The sequence below is a fragment of the Coptis chinensis genome, chromosome 7 (genome assembly GCF_015680905.1).
Source record: "Coptis chinensis isolate HL-2020 chromosome 7, ASM1568090v1, whole genome shotgun sequence".
Taxonomy (NCBI): domain Eukaryota; kingdom Viridiplantae; phylum Streptophyta; class Magnoliopsida; order Ranunculales; family Ranunculaceae; genus Coptis; species Coptis chinensis.
Window position 1 is genome coordinate 7,234,252 of NC_141462.1, and position 19,625 is coordinate 7,253,876.

General features: G+C 36.2%; 1 protein-coding gene and 1 pseudogene across 3 annotated transcripts; both read right to left on the reverse strand.

Annotated features, from left to right (window-relative positions):
* Positions 1 to 683: 683 nt before the first annotated feature.
* LOC147485659 (HSP20-like chaperones superfamily protein) lies at positions 684 to 4,987 on the reverse strand. 2 transcript variants are annotated; one of them, XM_086570836.1, is made up of 6 exons: positions 4,763 to 4,987; positions 3,739 to 3,922; positions 3,023 to 3,182; positions 2,050 to 2,081; positions 1,921 to 1,963; positions 684 to 1,020 (listed from the first exon to the last, which is right to left on the reverse strand). In XM_086570836.1, the coding sequence occupies exons 1-6, from the start codon at positions 4,771 to 4,773 to the stop codon at positions 986 to 988; spliced, it is 465 nt and encodes a 154-aa protein (XP_086426962.1). In that variant the 5' UTR covers positions 4,774 to 4,987; the 3' UTR covers positions 684 to 985. The 2 variants fall into 2 exon arrangements, with proteins under 2 accessions (XP_086426962.1, XP_086426963.1); XM_086570837.1 differs by lacking the exons at positions 3,739 to 3,922; positions 4,763 to 4,987 and adding an exon at positions 3,260 to 3,433.
* A 5,139-nt stretch (positions 4,988 to 10,126) lies between these two features.
* LOC147485660 (protein RRP6-like 2) lies at positions 10,127 to 17,382 on the reverse strand (annotated as a pseudogene). Its single transcript, XR_015202743.1, has 16 exons — positions 17,241 to 17,382; positions 16,935 to 17,147; positions 16,363 to 16,518; positions 15,730 to 15,888; positions 15,554 to 15,639; positions 14,377 to 14,456; positions 14,204 to 14,255; positions 13,991 to 14,099; positions 13,235 to 13,317; positions 13,048 to 13,093; positions 12,687 to 12,774; positions 12,417 to 12,585; positions 12,234 to 12,310; positions 11,767 to 12,084; positions 11,575 to 11,670; positions 10,127 to 10,979 (listed from the first exon to the last, which is right to left on the reverse strand). The product of XR_015202743.1 is annotated as a protein RRP6-like 2 (transcript).
* Positions 17,383 to 19,625: the final 2,243 nt, after the last annotated feature.

The window sequence follows — 19,625 nt, forward strand, 5'->3', positions numbered from 1 at the left end:
TTCAAAGACATAATTTTGTCGGTCTAAGTTCAGAATTCAGATCATAGCATCAACGTCACAAATTGAACAGTGCATTGTCACCACTTTATGTAGATGCTGAGTTGCTGACCTTTGCCCTGAGCAACTAAAATCTCATTCTTGCTGTGACCACAGTACACTATCCATCAAGACATTGCGTTTTGTGCTAATTAAAATGATACTTAATGAAAAAGGTGTCTTACTAATGATATTTGACCTAGGATATCTAGTGGTTCAGTGTGGATTGTAGGCAACAAAATAAACTGTAACCTAAATAAGTAAATAATTTTTCTAGGGTGTGGTGTACCGGTGCTTGATTCAACAAACAAAGCTGATATAAGCCATTCGGGCTCTGCAACTGATGTCAATATTTAATCTGATATGCTCAACCAAAATGACACTACAGTTTTGGTCCTTTTGGATTACAGTTTGAAGTTTGAACTCAATAATTTCTTCAGTACTAGAAAACTGAGCCAAAAACAGGAATGGTGACAGGTATCATTTGACAACCCTAATTTGCTTTTGCCTACAGAAGTAGCAGGCAATAAGGGCCAGTTAAAGGCTCCCTTGACCTCAAACGGTTGAGAGATATATTTTGAGTACGTTTTGTTTCCTAATTTTTTTTATCCTAAATCCTGGAACTGATAACAGATTAACAGCATCAATGTTGAATAACTACAACTATACAAGCATTAAAGAAGTAAACCTGTAAATGATTAAGTCTACATTTCAGATCCCCAACACCTTAAACAAGATCCAGAAGCTACTAACTGGAGTTTGGGGGCAATTTAACTATTGAAGTCTCTAAGTCGAAACATGGTGTACAGTGAACTAAGATGAGTCAGATATTTTTACAAAAACCAGGTACAAACATGTTCACCCTGCGTCTGACTTATTCACAGAGATATGCCTCCCATGATAAGTAACCATGATAAGTAACCGAGTTTCTTATGTCAGCATCAGTTTATCACTTCCCTCTAGCCTTCTCCAAGTCGGGGAGGTCTGCAAGTATTGATTCATTATCAGAATAAAATGCAAGAATATAACTGCTCGTTATCCATAGGAAGAAATAACTGAAGCATTACCCCCAAAATAGCATGCGAAAAATTATAAATGCCTTAATTTTCTTTATAAACAAAATAGAATATTTTCTCATAAAAAGTGTCAAAGTATCTATGAACTTTTTTCAAACAAATTGATTAAGGAAACCTCAAGCTAGACTAAATTGGTGTGATAATTATAGAAGATCTTCATTTTCTGCTAGTGATGGTCATTACATTATATATAAAAAGAAGGGTCAACATCCTTGATAACTGCTATTTGACTAAACCAGGGCCAGCTCTGAGGGGTAGGCAGCATAGGCAGGCAGCCTAGGGCCCCTACCTAAATAGCCCACTGAAAAGATCTCCACTTGGTGCGACCAATACTATACTAGGCTCAGTTTTGTGTTTAATTTGTGAAAAATGCCTCTATCTAGAGTCGAACTTGGGCTGGAATAAAGAAAGTATAAGGTTATAACTAGTAGATCACTCTCATTTTGATGTTCAAAGTGCCTTACAATTACTTATTTACTTATAAACAATATGCATATGATTTTTCACTAGATATTTTGGGTTTTATAAAGGCCCGATTTTAAAAACTCCCCTAGGGCCCCCACAATCTCAGAGCCGGCCCTGCACGTAACAGACTGATTGTCTAGTTAACAATGTCAGTAATTGACTATTAATAGACACAAGTTTGCAAGTGGCTATTGGTTTGAAATTCAAGTCCCAAAACCCAATCCAAATACTTCCCAGAAGAGAAAAGAGACAAATAGCAAGGAAACTGAGAAAGAAGTCATAGACCCTAAGAAAACATCACCCAGTAACAGACACAGAAAGTTGAAAAAGAAGCTAAACTCACACAACATTCCTTCCTCGTCGCTGCTCTCATCTTCACCATTATCCTGCATGATTATAAACATAAAGAGATATAACATGCAGCAGACTTATAAAAAAAAAGTGCAATAAATAGGAAGGAGCATCAACTTACTGCAGCACCATCATCTTCAGAAGAGAGATTAGCTGTAACAAAAAAGAGTCTGTTAGGTATCAACTTGATGTTTATTGAGCACTTGATAACTTGATATTGAAATTTCATGTATGAAATTGCTAACTGCTGAAAGATAACAAGAATGAAAAGAGTAAACAATCAATGAATGTATTGTAACAACAGTATAGATTTCAGAAAAAAGAAATATACACTAATGCTTGAACTGAAGATCTACTGTAGCACATATCAAATACATGTAATCTATTATTATTATTATTATTATTTATTATTTATTATTGTGTGTGTGTGTGTGTGTGTGTGGTGGTGGGGATAAACAAGAGCAAACAAAAAGAACAAAGACAACCTATGTTACATGGACACACCATAGTTCAAAAATAATCTATGTTGGATACATATCCACACATCCGTGTCGGACACACACTGACACATTATTTTTATTTTTATTTTTTATTGGCAAGCCTGTTTTAAATGAGATCAGTAACTCTTTGATGTTGACGGGGTTCGAGCCCCAGACCTGGTATCATTACCTAAAGATTTTACCGACTTTGCTAATCAGCACCTACAAAAATGTGTGGGCAAACCTATTTTTAAAGAGATCAATAACTCAATAGTGTGTAACGGGGTTCGAACCCCAGACCTCTAGTATCATCACCCAAAGGTTTTACCAACTAAGCTAGAAGGCACTTATACACCGACACATATTGGGTGTGATATACCTCAATTTTTGAGATTTCCGCCGGTCGGACAATCCGTATCCATGGCAAAGACAGATATGTATCTGTGTCAAAAGAAGACAACAGAGACGGGGCAGAGAGCGAGAGAGAGAGAGAGGGGGGGAGAGATTATATTAACTTTAAGAACTAATACCAAGTTATATTTTTATTTATTGAAAACCAAAATAAAGTTTTACAGGACATAAGTTCAACATTTAAGACATGCCAAATTATCTTACAGTTGAGTTCTTCCTCATCCTCGTCACACCATTTGTTCCAATCAACCTTGATGTATGGAGCAGGTTTTTCATCTGACTTAAGGAGTCTATTCCACCAACCTTTCTGCTCTTTCTGTATTGAGCAAATAATGTTTCTTGACCCAACACTTACCTTACATCCCTGCACCAGAACAAATCAGACATCATTAAAAAGAGAGGGAGATATATAAAGTAAAACTGGGTGGGTGGGGGTGGAACCTTTTGAAACCAACAAACTAACATAGCTGCCTCCCCAGCTGTGATTCTCTCTTGATAGAGAAGGCAGAAGAATATTCCCAGGCATTGAGTAAGAGAAGTGAAATACTCCCACATTTCCTTTCTACAAAGGGTGCTCGCATGACATTTCTATATTGAGTAAGAGAAGTGAAACGTAAAGCTATTCAGAAAGCTTTACGTTTTCCTTTTCTTTTCTTCTTTCCTTTTATCTATAGTGTGTGTGTGTGTGTGTGTTGAGGGATGGGGATCAAATCCCTCATTTGACATTTCTATATAGAGGACTTTTCCATCACTCAGTCTCCCACCACAAATCCCATCCCTGCAAAATCTTTTTTTCGTTTACTTTTCAAGGTGTGACGGTTGATGTGTGGAGTGGTTGGTGGAGAAGGGAAATGAAGGCATGGGAAAACTAAAACCGAATCCAATCTATGACTTTAAGTAAAGAGTGTCAGCATGCATACCTCAGGATCTGTTGTCCCATAAAGTGCCAGACTGAAGTCAAAAGATTCACCTTGTGCTCCCATGGCCGAGAAACTAAACAACCCTTGAGCGTCACTTTTCACAGAGACATTCTTTGCATCGGGTAAAGCAATGGTGAGGTAGACCTTTTCAGAGCGCTGTGCCCACAGAACTTCTGGATGCCGACTGCACACATAAAGCAGAAATGTCATTTTAGTCCTCCAAGCCAACTCTTAAGAGATTTTGTAGCATATTGGAACCATTCTTCTTGGATTAGGCAGAGCGAAATACTTAAACACTTGATGTAAAAAGATATAAACATTACAGAAATAAATCTCTGAAAAAAGTAAGAGAATAACAACAATCTAAACAGTAAAAGCACGAAAAAGGAATGAATTAGTAATTGTGACATTACACAACGAAACTTTCATGCAACTGAAACACGTATTTGCCAATGTGCGAATGAGATGGTTGATTTATAGAATAGTGCCATAGTGACTCTCTCTAAGGAGTTTTTGTCTACAGATAAACAGAGTTCCATCGCCGCCTTTCAGCAGGGCCTTGGTGTCTCATTATCCTATTGTAAAGGGACTCATTTTACCCTGATGTTAAAATTTTGTTCAAGGTTTGTAGCAGGAGCATCTATATCAAGTTACTAATATTAATACAACCGACCGAAAGTTATTAGTACAAAGTTTTCTACTCAAGCAATATTAGTACAAGAAACTCAAAAGAAGTTGTGTTACAATGCAGTTATATGGCCTCGGGCCACATACATGTATGCATTACCAATTACCAATAAATAAACAGCTTAAACTAAAAATCTTTAGTCTTTGTAGTCTAAAGCTTAAATGTTTTGTAAAGGAATCATCACAGAGTCAGTTGTACAACAAATATGGCAGTAATTGAATTTCAAGCTCAATTTGCATACTAAAATCATGATAAATGTGCAGAAAAGTTATAACCTTGCAAATAAATAAATAACAATAAATTTTCTTTTCGAGAGAGAGAGAGAGAGAGAAGTACCTGGTTGACATGGTGAGAATGTGAAGGGAGAAATGAATGGAAAGAGTTTTTGAAGCGAAACCCTAGAGAGAGAGAAATTTCAAAGGAATCGAAAAATGGTTTTTATTGGAGGGAAATTTGAGGTGGAGTCTGCTTTTGCATCTGAGGAGGGAAAGCTAAAAAACACACCAAATATCTCTAATTTGTTCCGGTAATAAATTGAGGCGTTTGGGACTATTTTCAAGGGGGCCGAATGGTACATTGCTTGTTTAAACGTGGGCACAATTTTTGTTTTTAACCCTTGTCTGTTGCAACTTGCAAGGAGAGTTGGAGATGCGAATTTAGTAGTGAGAAAATTTCAGTTTGCCAGTGTTTGTTTGCAAAAATTTCTAGTGGGAAAATATGGGATTTGCCAGTTTTGCCCGTGTTTGTTTACATGGTTTTTTTTTCGGATGGCAAATAATTTTTCAACTTTTTGGAAATATATATTTTTTTGTTTTCAAACTCAATAGAAATAGAGTCTAAAAAAATAAAAAATAAAAAAAATAAAGATAATTAAAGACAATACAACTCAACATTAATAGTAATAGTGTCTTTTCAAACAACCATAAAATCAAGTTCAATTATTTTCCCATTCCTGTGATCATATTCGACAAGTTGGACTAATCTGTTATTGATGATTTCAAAACAAAATTTAATCATTGTCTAACGCTAGGACCATTCACCCTCGATCACCTCCACATCAAGATATCGGTAATGATCCTTACGGCTGCCTTTGTCCGGACAAGAAGAAACCTATGTCCGTGGTCTATCACAGCTTTGGGAATGATCACGCCACCACCACTGAAATGGGTGGCCTTAGCTGAAGCTCTACAAAAGAGTGGAGTGTCATTTTTATGGTCCCTCAAAGATGGTCTAAAAGCTAACCTGCCAGAGGGGAGTTCTACTGAGAATATCAATATGTTGTTAGAGATGGTCTTTAAAAGCTAAGTACAATTAAAAGGTTAATGATTTTTTCAGCTATCAAATAATTTCATCAACAGATGGAGTCATGGAGAGATTTGTTAACACATTATTTGTTATGAATGAGGTGCATATATAAGATATTTGTTAACATATTATATGTTATGAATGAGGTGCATATGTTTTTGTTTAAGCTAGGCAAAAAGATAATGAATCTTATTTAGACTGCACCATTTGGTTGAAAGACAAATTGAATGTGTCTACTTTATAGCATAGTAAGAAGCTCATGTCTGCATCCACAAATGGGCAGCACACGCATTTTCCACCAACACTCCAAAGTTACTCTATAAAAGGGTAAAGGAGATGCACCAAGGGATAGGTGATGAAGCAAGTGTTGCGACCAATGCACAACAGCACCAGCAGTAGCAGCACAGCAGCAGCAGTATCACACCACCACAACTCCACCACACACACCACCTACACCAGCCCACTACACGCACACAGAGACTCAACAAGCACACACAATAAAATATCCAAAAGTACCAACAATGCCACTTAACAATAATATATCGGTCCACTACTTAACAACAATGCCACAAAAGCATATAGTTCAAATATAGAAATAAACCAAAAAATAGTGTGGCATCAACGCCCTGCTTGTTCTAGCCTCCTAAACAACCATGAAGCCTTGATATCCTCTTTAAGGCCCAAGAAGACCTTAATAAGCCTATCATTCTCGACCAGCAAGTCAAGCGACCTTAAGAAAAGCTCAGGATTCAACACCTCTACCAAGATGGCTTCCATGTTGGGATACCATCTAATTTGGGGAGATCTTGTTTTCACAACTTATTTCTGTTTTCCAGCCATACCTAGTTTGAAGCAATGACCAACAAAGAACATAGCATAATAACATATTAAGGTAACAAATAAGAAAGATTGCATATGAATAAAACATTATAAGTAGTTAAAACATAATAGTGTCTATTACAAAAACACTCTAATAAAATCATAAGTCTACTACAAAAACATCACTCATATAATCATAATATCTATTACATCACTCGTTATCTTCCCACATTGCAATTGACAACTCATCCCTAAAATTAGTCCACCCAATACTTGGTTGCATATCAATATTCATATTTGGAGTATTGAGAGTTGTCGGCCCTCTTCCTCATCATCGGTGAGCTCCTCGCCACTCAATGTATTATCAGGATCTTCTTCTCGCAAGAAGTTGTGCAATGCACAACATGCAAGGATAACCTTTGTGTGTGTTTTGACATCGTGGAAAACTGCTTGCCTTAGATAGGCAAATCGCTTCTTCAAGAGACCGATTGTTCTTTCAACAACAAGACATTAAAGATGAATGGCAAAAATTATATTGTTCTTTATGATTTTGAGGTTGAACTTCACCTATCTCTCTAAGATGGTACCGCATACACCACGGTAAGGCGTGATGAACCCCGGCACTAAAGCAAATCCAAAGATCCGCAAGATAGTACTTGCCATTTGGAACAAGAAGCTTATGCCTGGGACGAGCCACAACACTCCTCAACAACCGGCCCATCGGGTGTCGATCCCTCCCACCCGCTAGCACGTATGTGAACTTCATGTCAAATGTGCAAGCTACTAACACATTTTGGGTCACGACACTTTTCCGTTACGATACCTAGCCTGTTTTGCTTAGTGGTAAATTGATTGAAAAGTGTATACCATCAACCGCACCCACAACATCCTAACACAAAAACTTCATAAATATTTATTGAACTATTAAACATTGAAATCGAGAATGATCTTATCCATTTTCTAAAAGTTGATCGACCTTGAAATAACAATGTCAATGATGTGTGTTGGTACACTTTCGCTGGAGAGAGTTATCACCGTAGCATTTGTTGTTACTAACTCTCAATAAACAAAGGATTGCATCCAACACAAGATGGAAATAACGGTGAACTTTTTCTCCTGAACGGAAAAATTGAAATGTTTCATTCCGATTACACATGTCATGCCCAACAGTGTTGAGAAATAGGGCAACTTGCTCTTCCAATGTAACATGTCTGCTTTCACGTACACCATGACCATGCAAATGAGTGCACAAGCGATGAAACATTGATCGTCTCATCCTTAATTGCTCATGGCAAAATTTGTCAGTGCTTGTATACATCCTACAAAATACAGTTCTCCGCACTTGATCCCAATTCCTACGAGGACCTCTAATAAGAGCAGGGGGAGCCCTACGCCTAGGCCTATACCTCCCCATATACATTCTCCTATACCACCATGTCATCATCATATATGCACTTATAACTATAAGTATAAATGCTACTAATCTACGCTGACGTTCGGTAATCATTCTACAATATCTCAAAAAGAAAAAGAAAAATAATAAAGTATACAAATTCATGTACTCAATTAACGAAATAAACAAATTGATACAAACATACATGCATGAACAATGCAAAGGAAATATTATAGGGGACTAATGCAGTAACAAAGAAATCTCTCGAATCATAAAGGAGAACTAACGAGGTTATTACTCATAAAACAAATTGAACCAATTCGAGTCTCAAATGTCATTCCACTAGAACAAATTATTCTTTTTTTCCGCAAGTGTGCAACACTAAATTTACCAATCTGTCTATCAAACTGTATGGTATTGAAGGTGCGATAAGTGCCAATAAAACATATAAGCACACATATACGGTGAAATGTGTATACATACTTGAAAAGCAAAGATACATTTGGCATTTATAAATGCAAATATCACACCGCATACACTTGGAGTAAAAAAACTTTTAATCATTTAACCGTAATGTTGAAGAAACGCTTTTTAACCGATTCAGGGGAGTTTACTTTGAAGTCGAAACTTTTAATGAATACAGAAACAGAGCTGAAAAAAGTGATGATAATTTACTGATCAACATGAGTAAAGATCTCAAGGAAACCAACAAAATGCTAAAGTAATCTTGTGCCAAAGCATAGCTTTCTATTCTAGCTGACTTTCAACACCTACATCCATGTTCATTTAGCTTTCCCATTATATGGTAAGGTGAATATGTATTTGCTAAATTAACTTAGGTTGGATATGTGGTTATAATTAATTATCTCTCTGTTAATTGATATGGAATTGCTGAGTATTTTTGCACAGACTATCACTTCTCATTAGGTGATATGCCATGGTTCTCCTGGAGATTGTTCTACTTGGATCAATCTTTAAAGCGGCTCTAGTTCGTGAAAAAGGAGTCTGCTCTCTCAGATCAAAGTGCAAAATGACTAAAGGAAATGACTCGACTCCATATACATTGAAGAAATGACTAAACGAAGTCCAAAAATCATTGATAAAAAAAAAAATCCAAAAATCAAACAAGAACAAAAAACAACCACTAATCATCGGTTTAACAGTCGTGAACTACACTACAATAAAAAAGGCCTTAACAACAACCCATTCGAGATTCTATCACTTTGTATTGGTTCTCAATCTCTCAAACATTAGTGGGGGCTTTAAAATCAAAACCAAAATGAAAGCAAACAAAATTAAAACCCAAAAAACGAAATTAAAACCAAAACTTACCGGATGGGCCAGAGATTTAGAGGAGGTGGTGGATTTTGGAGAACTAATATTAAATCGAGAAAGATAAAAAAAAAAAAAAAAATAGTGAAAAAATGTGAGACAGAGAGATTGAGAGAAAGAGAGAAGAGAGATAAGAGATGAGCGAGAGAGAATACCTGAGAAGAAAGCAAGTTGATGAGAGACAACAGTGAGAAAGAAAAAAGAGAGATCGAGAGGGAGAGTTATTTCTATTTTCCATATCATAGTGGGAAAATACCGGGTGACTAATTCAACTTTGGGGGGAGGTGTTTTATATTTTCCCATTTCTAGTGGGATAATATGATTTGCCGGCTAATTCCAAATAGTGTTTGTCAGGGCCTTTAAATACACTCAAACACTAGCAAATAATACTTATAGTAGAAAAATACAATTAGCCACCCCCATTTGCCAGCTAACAAACACATCCTAAAAAGTTAATACTAGATAACTGCTAAGCAGTAGGGGAAAAGTGGGGGCGTGAGCAGAAAGTGGAGAAGAGAGAGAGAGAGAGATGGGTTGGGTGGGAAAAGAAAGAGAGTTAGGATTTAGTTGAGAGAAAGAAAGAGAGAAGAAGAGAGAAAGAGATGAGAATAGCCAGACACAAACCTACCAAACTATCCCACCCCTCCCAAAAAAATTCGCTTCAGTCACTTGATTAACATTAAAAATCTATACACGGAGCTGACCAAACACCCAACCGGTAATACACAAGACCTACTTGCTTTCTTTACTTTCCTTTTTTTCCTTGGTAAAGGCGTAAAGCTAAAAATTTGTTCCGTCTCCTACTATGGTTGGGTACTTACTTACGGAACATATGCACAGTACTGATTCCCTGATTATCAAGATTTTCACTATTGTTGGAGCTTTATATCAATGCATTAAAATTGGCTTAGCCATCTTAAGTTACAACCAACTCACACACTAATGACCACGATATGGTTCTTGCGCAGTACAATAGGTGCTTGTATTGCACAGAAATAGATTTGGTTTCCCAGATGATTATTCTTTACTCACATTTTTGTTTTATTTTAATTTTTGTTTTAACTTTTCCCATTTTTTGTTTCAGTGAGCATAGCCACACGAGGTCAGCACACCACATGCAGTCCAGGGTCAACCAAACGACTGGTTCCCAGCATGCAGAAATGTCTGATACTCTTTACGGAACCGGCTGATGATTGAACCGTTACACCCCTCTCTCAAACTCAGTAAGGTCTTAAAACCTTGATTGCCCTCTGTTAGCATTTCTTCCTCTTGGCTTAGCTTCACTCTTGTCTGCTTCGTTGCTGCTGAACAATCAAATGCTCTCAATTGTGAATCATCATCCACTTGTCTGGTCTTCCTCGTCTCTTTATTCAACTTAAAGGACTTCAAAAACCTGGCGGATAAGGTGGAGAGAGATACAGTGTGCTCCCCTGCATTGAGTGCAGACCCTCTAGCGTCAACATCATGCCTGCGACTGAAACAGCTATTGACAGCAGCAGGGAAACTCTGCAGCGGTTCCTGGTCAGCAAGATCAGCTCCCAGTGAGGCTATATCTTCTAAGTTGGAGATCCCAGTTGGCATGGCATTGGATATTTTTGGGGAAGGAATTTCCTGGTTGTTTATTCCAAGCGGTTTCAACTGTTCACTATTGCTCATAGATAAGTTGCATGGAAAGACTGAGGATTTAATCTGTTCCACCTTGCCCTGAAACAAGTTTTTCTTATTCCAAGACAGGATATGAAGAAGAACCCCTATGAAGAGCAATATGAAAGACAAAAACTGAAACAACAATCACTATTAAGAATGCCCAACCACTCTCTTGATTTTGACTGTTTAATTAGAGGTCGCCTCTTAGAGCTTAAGTGAAACTTAAATGCGAGCAGGTACGACAAAATTTGGATGACAGATCAATCATTTATCGAGAAATAAAAGAGTGTAATCAGCCACTCGCCCACTCAGCTGTTCTTAGATCCAAAAAGGTAGGAAGAGATAATGAAAATGATGGATCATTTTTTTTCCTCAGTCAAAGTACAAACTGAAAACAATGGACTATACAGTATACACAAAATGCAAACTCATTTGACTCTGTATCTTTTCTGTATTTATTTATTTGTTTGGTGTGTGTGTGTGTGTGTGTGTTTATGATGAGTGTAAACTTATAATGGTGCTCCACAATACCTAACAGGAAGTAGAAACTCCACAAGCTTGATTATTTGAATCCATAACTGCCAAATGTAGAAGCATTCCTGCACTAACTTTTTCATTTCTGACTTTTGGAGGAAAGAAAAGAAAAACTCACTTTGGAAACGGCATCAAACTTCAACTCTGAGTCTAAGTACTCTCTTCCAGGTACATGGCTGGTCTCATTTAGCACTTCCACTGTTGCTCCTGAAACCTGCAAAGATTAAGACAACTAAGTTAACCCACATCATGTCACCAAGAGAAAACAGAAGAGTGCCATATGTATCAATTGCTGGAGTTCTTAACATACAGCTTTTGCAGAATATGATTCCGCCTTCTCTCTTTCTTGTCCCGAAATGCTAATGCTTTCGACCTGAACTTCTGCAAGAAGAGCAACCTGATCATTCTTGTTTTCTCCACCTTCATGAGATAGCGTCAAATAGCTTCCTTCACGTGCTCTGCTACGTTGGACTATTCCTCCCTCGAGTTTTGAATTTTCTTCCTTGACACAGCCAGAAGTTGACAAACATTTAATTGTCTTCTCATTTGCTCTATTACCACCGACACCATCAACTTTCTCTGGTTGAGATAACACAGTAGAAGTCAATTCTACATTATGCTCAGTCACCTACATATGGGATAAACAGATTATTAGCCATTACACACAAAAATCAAGGGAAAAGAAGTGTTGTCATCCTACACGTACTCTGCCATAAATTCAAATGCTATTCACCGAAGACACCCATCTGGAGCGTTCAGTCATTAGGTTCTCCAAACAACAGATAAATCCAGCAGAAACCTTCCTACATTGTGATTTGTGCTATGTGGATCACATGTAAGAGGACCTCCACTATCTGAACACCCAGATAACAATGTTGGGGGACAATTTGGGCAGTATTAACAAGACGGTCCATGAAGGATGCTCAATGATATTCAGTTACTAATTATATCTTATCTTACTATTTCTTGGCCTCTCCTGCAGTTGTTAGAAAAGAACAGATTCGAAAGCAGCGCCATTCAATTGAACTCTTGATTATGTCAACAACAGAGTCAAGATTGACCTCAACATATGGGTGCTTTGATTTCACCAATCTCCGCAGCTTGCTAACAGTTACCGGCATTTGCCTGGCTAAAAGCATGGAAAAATGGAGGTAAGTTAAGTACTGATCATAATTAATTTAAAATTAGTATGGATGGAATTATCGACAGATTGCATGAATTTCCCAATACCAATCTCAAGTATAGTTTTGTTCGGCAATATGTAGCCAGTACTTTCATCCTCTGCACGGGCAACAGTGTCTCTCCATTCACAAAGCCCCTGCAATATCACCCTATATGAAAAAATACGCATATAAAAGCAACTTCCTTAAGATATCCCTAATATCATTTGCAAACACCTAGCATCGAAATTCATCCACTTGGGCCTAACAGTTTATTCACTTTTCCAGTTCCACATTGATCCCTGAGCACAAGTTCTAGTATATGTCGACAGGTAGGATATATTCTTCCGACCTACTGTCTGAATCCAACTACAACTTATTCCTCGTGTTTTTACAGGCACAATAACGAGATAAGGAAGTTTAAAACTTACAGCAACAATAGAAAGTTGGTGCGAACTGAAATTGGCCTCTTGTACCCTGTCATCAAAATTACAAAATAATACAGTCTGAAAAATGAGTATTTAAATAAGCAATAAGGATGAAACATTAACCACAACAAATCCTGATCATTTCCATGCTTAACTTACAGATTACACTTAGGAACTAAGAGCAACATACCCATATATGTAAAGATATGACATATTTGTCAGGAGCTCTTTCTCATAAAGTTGCAAGCATACGTCATAACTGTGCCTATAGACCTGTAAGGCACAAGGAAATTTAATGACATGCAAAAATTCATATACAGAAGAAAATTCTTGTACATCTAAATTTTAGCGGAAAAATTGTATGCATGTCTGTGTAATTTCTTGGAAAGGAAAGGAAATCTATCATTGATTCCACTAACAAAACTATACACAGAAATAAAGCTTATTTGCAAAGAAAGACGACAACTATTAGTACTTCATAAGATCACACATCAAAGAATTTCAAAATCAATAAAACAAGAAAATGGATATAAAGATAAAATGTTTAAATGAACAGGATCTACCACTTACAAGTAAGACATAAGGCTGATGTTTCAGTCTTTCAGAAGATAAATCCGCCAACTTATATTACTCAATATCTTGTGAATTGTCTTTTTGATCATTAAAATTTGAAAGTTTCCTACTACTATCAGAGTTTTAGATCATTGATTCAAATAGTTAGCGAAGCCATTACTACTATCACCATGTGGCAAGTTTATCCATTACTATTTCTATGTAATCCTAACATGATTAAAACAGTGTGGTCTATACCCAGGAGGAATTGAACGCGACTACAATTTTGAAGACAAGAGGATAATCACCCCAAACAACAAAAGCATACCAAAGGCAAGTAACCTGCACATATTCTTTACTAATAAATGAAGCACAAGGTCTACAAAGACTATACCTCTAACAGAAGATCATTACCCTCTTTAGAACCAATAGATGCTGAAAACAGTCGTCTTCTCATTAGATCATACATGTACAACAGATAATGGGTATCTTCCCTAGCATATCTGTCAAGATTGATGACTACTTATTAGTGATCTCTAAAATGAGCACGTAGGCAACCAAACAAAACTAGAGAAAATATATCATAAAGCACATTTGAGATTATTACTTGAGCATATCATCAGGAAGAGGCCAAGAGCCTCCAATCTGCATTCTGGTAACTGCAAGAAGTATAGCTTGTCAATTTTACAAAATTTGCATGATGTATTAGAGAAACAGAATGCAGAAAGTTAACAGGAAAAGGAATCTCCTAAAACATGCCCATGACAGAAAATAACTTACTCTTTGTTAACAATAACTCCACAAAAGTAAAGTAGAAGATACTCTAGGCTGTTTCTCTCCAAATCCAACACCCTTGAGGCCTATGGATCCAACAAGCCAATCAATATCATTCCCAAGATTATTCAGAATTTTCGTTTTATAAAGAGGGGGGAAATGTCCAAAGTCCCAAAAGCACACATGAGAATATGTTCCTTTTGGTCATAAAGTAAGCAGAATAGCAACTCAGATACAAATAAGAACGATTAGGAGGACGTCGATGACAAGAAACAGAATCAGTTGAATACAAGGGTTGCCTATTACACATGACTAGCCATGAAGCATGTGACCAGGCATATCTTTTGCAAATGACAAAGGACAATGTTAACAAGCCATGAAGGTATCGCTTTCCTGTGTAACTAATGTACTGCTTGAATGATCTCACTTCGTACAAAACAAAACAACTGGAGACTCAAATAGGTAAGATAATGGATCTAGTCTTTGAATTTACATGTAAACCAAGTGAAGGTGCATCCTATTTCGGTACTACAGTGTGTGAACAAATCGCACTACAAAAAGCGTGATAAGGAAATAGAAATGAAGAACTAAAACGTAAAAGCAATCGTCGGCAATTCATGCAGTCAATACAGATCATATGTGCAAGTCATTGCTAAATGTAATTGTTAAACCCTAAGAATGGACGTCTATACAGGTAAGCCTGTCCAGGTGAGCAGACACAATGTTTCTTTCACTAGTGCTTACGCCTTTACTCTGATGTTGGGCTTGTGAAACATGATTTATTTGACTAAGCATTTAAATGAAGTCGGCAATTAAAAGCCCATGGAAACCACTACTTCACGTGCATTTACAATTCAACAAAGTCATGTGCGAAGAAGGCCATGAGTAATAAAATTGACCATGAGGGACACCTAGATGGGGAAAAACATATACCAAAATGAAAATATTCAGACAGACAATATTGAAAAACATTTGGTATGGGTAACACATGCAATTTTAACAACGGGGGCGAACTTTTAAAAAGTATGAATAGCTAGTAATCAAATGAATGCCACGATAAGGTGTACAATGTTAGAACACCTCTCAACCACCCCACCATCTGAACCGAAAGTATTTATGTTCTAAAAACAATGTTGATATTAGAAAAAAATATTCTTTTTCTATAATTCGTGCAAGGAAAAACCTGGTGAGTGTCGAACAAATTGCAGAGACATATATACCAAAATCTCGTTGAAGCCACACTATATCACGATCTGCTCCATGCATGACCTAATATAAAAGTGTATACATTACATGTCAGGTAAGTGTAACCATACCACAGATACAAGTAAAGGAAAGGCAAAAGTAAAGAGATTTAACCTTCCTTTTAGAGGGGTCTTTAAAGACGTCCCTGAGGTATGGGCCAATATGAACACGAAGTTTTAGTGTATCTATGACATAATCCTCCGTTCTAGTAGAAATTTGCATCAAGCAGGTCAGTCCTTGAAAGGATCGGTATTGATTATGCTCCAAATCAACCTATACCAAACAAGATGACTAAAGTGAATAATGCAAGAAAAGGTCATTTCAATCGTGATCTTAAAACTAAAATTTATCTTTTGAACTACTGTATGACCAACATCAAACTGGACAAAACCGTCACGAGCTATATTACATTGAATAACATGCTAACGGGCAAATTATTTGGGAAGTACAGTCTCCTTTACACTCATAATTATTTAGGCATGTACTGACTTCAATGGTTTCCTCGGATAAAATCATCATAAAGGCTTCTCACAAGCTAAATTTACATTGACGCTCTTAAGGAAAATACTATCAACTAGGATGAGGTTCCTTGATGGATAATATAGACTTCCAATCTGACTAAATTCTGGACGAAGCAGATACTAAACTCCACATCCCGGAGGTTAAATGTGTCCCCGTTACTTTTAACTATAAAGATAAATAACACAAAGCTAGCTAACTGTTAATCATCTTGATGTAAGTAAGTACCGCAAACTCATCCACAGAGCGTAACTTAGCGGCTAAGTGCTTTAATTCTCTGACTTCTTCCACGAGCTTGAATGGAGATTTCTCCAAAGGAAGTGATTTTACTGGCTCAATTGATCCCACATTTTTATCAACAAAATCCGACCCAGATAGGTTTTCCTGCATATAAAGATGAACTGTTTATCACAAAGCACGAAATACAACAAATATAATTCCTCAAGAAACAACCACCAGAGAAGAATAAAGTAATATTCAACGCAAAAGTACACATGTACAACACACCACTAAACCAAGAATGAACAGAAGCAGCACTATATTATGTGGCGTGAGCGCAAGTGCGCAACAACCATTACCTTGAGAGGATGAGGTGCTCAAATCTGACAACCGTATCAGACACACACAAACACATTGTATGTGATATATCCTAAACGTAGCTTTTTATCTATATGTCAAAAAAATGTTTTTTATGTTGAAACAACATCTCTCTCATTTTTTTAGCCAAAAACAATTCAAGACTCCAAAGTAACTGACAGCATGTAAAATAGTCTATAGTAAAACTCTAAATCAATGCATACCAAAGGATGAACAGGTCTAGTTCCATCATCAGTCCTCTGCAACCAAACATGTTCAAACGGCTGATTCGAATTATTAACAAAGATATTAAACTCGTCTTGCGGTTTCGGTATACTTGCTAAATGAAATGCCATCATTTTCTTTTCCTTGGCATAATAATTCTTCTTTCTCCCTTCACCAACTTCAAACCCGTCTTCTTCTTTTCTCTTTAACATCTGCAATTAATATATATATCGAAATTTAAAACAATATATCGTTTCAAGATTATGGAAGAAAAGAAAAAATCGAAACTTGGTCACTAAGATTACCTGGTTAAGTCGAGACCTCTTTCTTGGGCTGTGATCAGTGAAAGTGTGAAACCGAAGAAAAGGTTTTAACAGTTTTAACAGTTTTTTCTTTTTGAGTGTTTCTTTGTTTCACTTCATTGATCACGTGACACGCGTGAGATATTTTCACACGTACGGTCTTACACGTTGAGGCGCGTGAGGGAATCATTGATTTGAGATTTTTTTAGCATTTTGATATTTATGGGTTTCTTTTTGTTATATATATACTCATTGATGGTGCTAAAAAGGTACTATTGTGTTACTATATATTTTATTTGTTTCTCCTGCTTAATCAACCATTATTAAAATTGAAACTTGAGCGAGTTCACAATCTAGTGATGCAATACACTTTGGAAGAGGTTCCTTCATGCCTTTATACCTAGTAGATTCATGGGCCTCATGAATTTGTCTTTCTTGTAGAATTATTAGTCATAGAACTTTCGAAAGGGTTGTATAATTGGTTTGATTTGAAACTCTGAATGAAATTGCTTGCACTATGTAAGCCGGTAGTCCCTCTAGCAGGTTACGCTAAGAGAAGGGACAATCGAAATGCAGAGCCAACTCCCTCCCTAACCATATATAATGGCAAAAATTGAAAGGTTGAAGTTCACTGCCATAGATTTAATTGCTCTCTCATTTAAAAATTTTAATGTTACATAATGGGCCGTATGGAATCCTTTCTAAGCATAACTAATAATTGCAAAATTAGTTTGAATATAATAATTTTAATATAAAATTTTATGAAATAGATGATACCAAGCAGTGAAATACTAATCTTGTATTACCAAATAACAGTCTTGGTGTAATATCAATATATATTGTTGACTAAGCACCCGTTGATCTTTAACAACTAGTTAAGATGATTTTACCTAATGGTTTCTGTCCATATAAAGAATTTTAATGCTAATTGTGAAGAAAACCAAAATGGATAATCAATTGGCATATAGAAGTGATTGTTTTGACATAGAAACACACCGGTACTTATTTTGAGTTGATCTTTAACAACTCATTAAGATGATTTTACCTAATGGTGGTTCCGTCTATATAAAGAATTTTAATGCTAATTGTGAAGAAAAACAAAATGGGGAATCAATTGGCATATAGAAGTGATTGTTTTGACATAGAAACACACCAGTACTTATTTTGAGTTGATATTTAACAACTCATTAAGATGATTTTACCTAATGGTTTCGTCCATATAAATAATTTTAATGCTAATTGTGAAGAAAAACAAAATGGATAATCAATTGGCATATAGAAGTGATTGTTTTGACATAGAAACACGCCGGTACTTATTTTGAGTGAGTAAATTTATGCGAATTTAGCCATATTCGTACACACTAACGTGTTTAACTTCTTCAACAACATAAGAATTGAAGTGAGGATGAATAATCAAGATATATAAACACCGTCTTGAGTCTTGACAATTATATTTGGCAATATTACGAAAATGACTAATGTTAAAAAGATCAACTTACTCGTCTTTCCATCAATTTAGCTTGGGTGCAACTTAATAAGTATATTTGTGGTCATCAAAAAAATATGTTGAAATCGAGGGTTTTAATCAAGGACTATGTTTACGACTCTCCTTCGGTGTTGAGAATTATACTTGCTCTTCAAAATGGCCCCGTTTTAGTCGCCGTGGATTCTTCGGACATCCATCATGATAACTACCACTGTGAGATATATGAGGGCAACGATAGTGTGAATTATAACCCTAATTGGGACCACCAATTAATGATAGTAGAGTATGATATTATTAGAGACTCTAAAAGTCAATATTAGTTCGCGCAAAATACTTTTGGAGAGGATTAGGGAATAAGAGGTATGATGAAAATTCATATGGTTTACCCATATGAGAAATATCCACATGGGGTTGCTGGTACGTATTTGGTGATGATTTACCCAATTGTTTAGGGTTCTGAAAACTTTTTTGTTAATTAGATTTTGTTAATGATGTATCCAGAGACATATTCGAGGGTTTTGGTATGTATTAGGAGATGGTTTACCCAATTGGTTAGGGTTCTGAAAACTTTTTTGTTAATTAGATTTTGTTAAGGATGTATCCATAGACATATATGAGTAATATGATATGATGGCTTACTTTATTAAAAATTGGATTTTGTTAAAAAAAAAATGCAAATATTTACTTTAGTTCAAATAGTATCAAGTGCACTAGAATTATAGGAACTTGTAAATTGTTACAAGTTATGTTTTTCTCTAGCGAGTGTTGCTTTAGAGAGTAAAAAAATTACAAATAAAAGATCATAACATAACATAACATAACATAACATAACATAACGTATGTTTTGTGGTGCTTTATTGTTAATGGGAATACTTGCTTTATTTACTATTCATATTTGTATT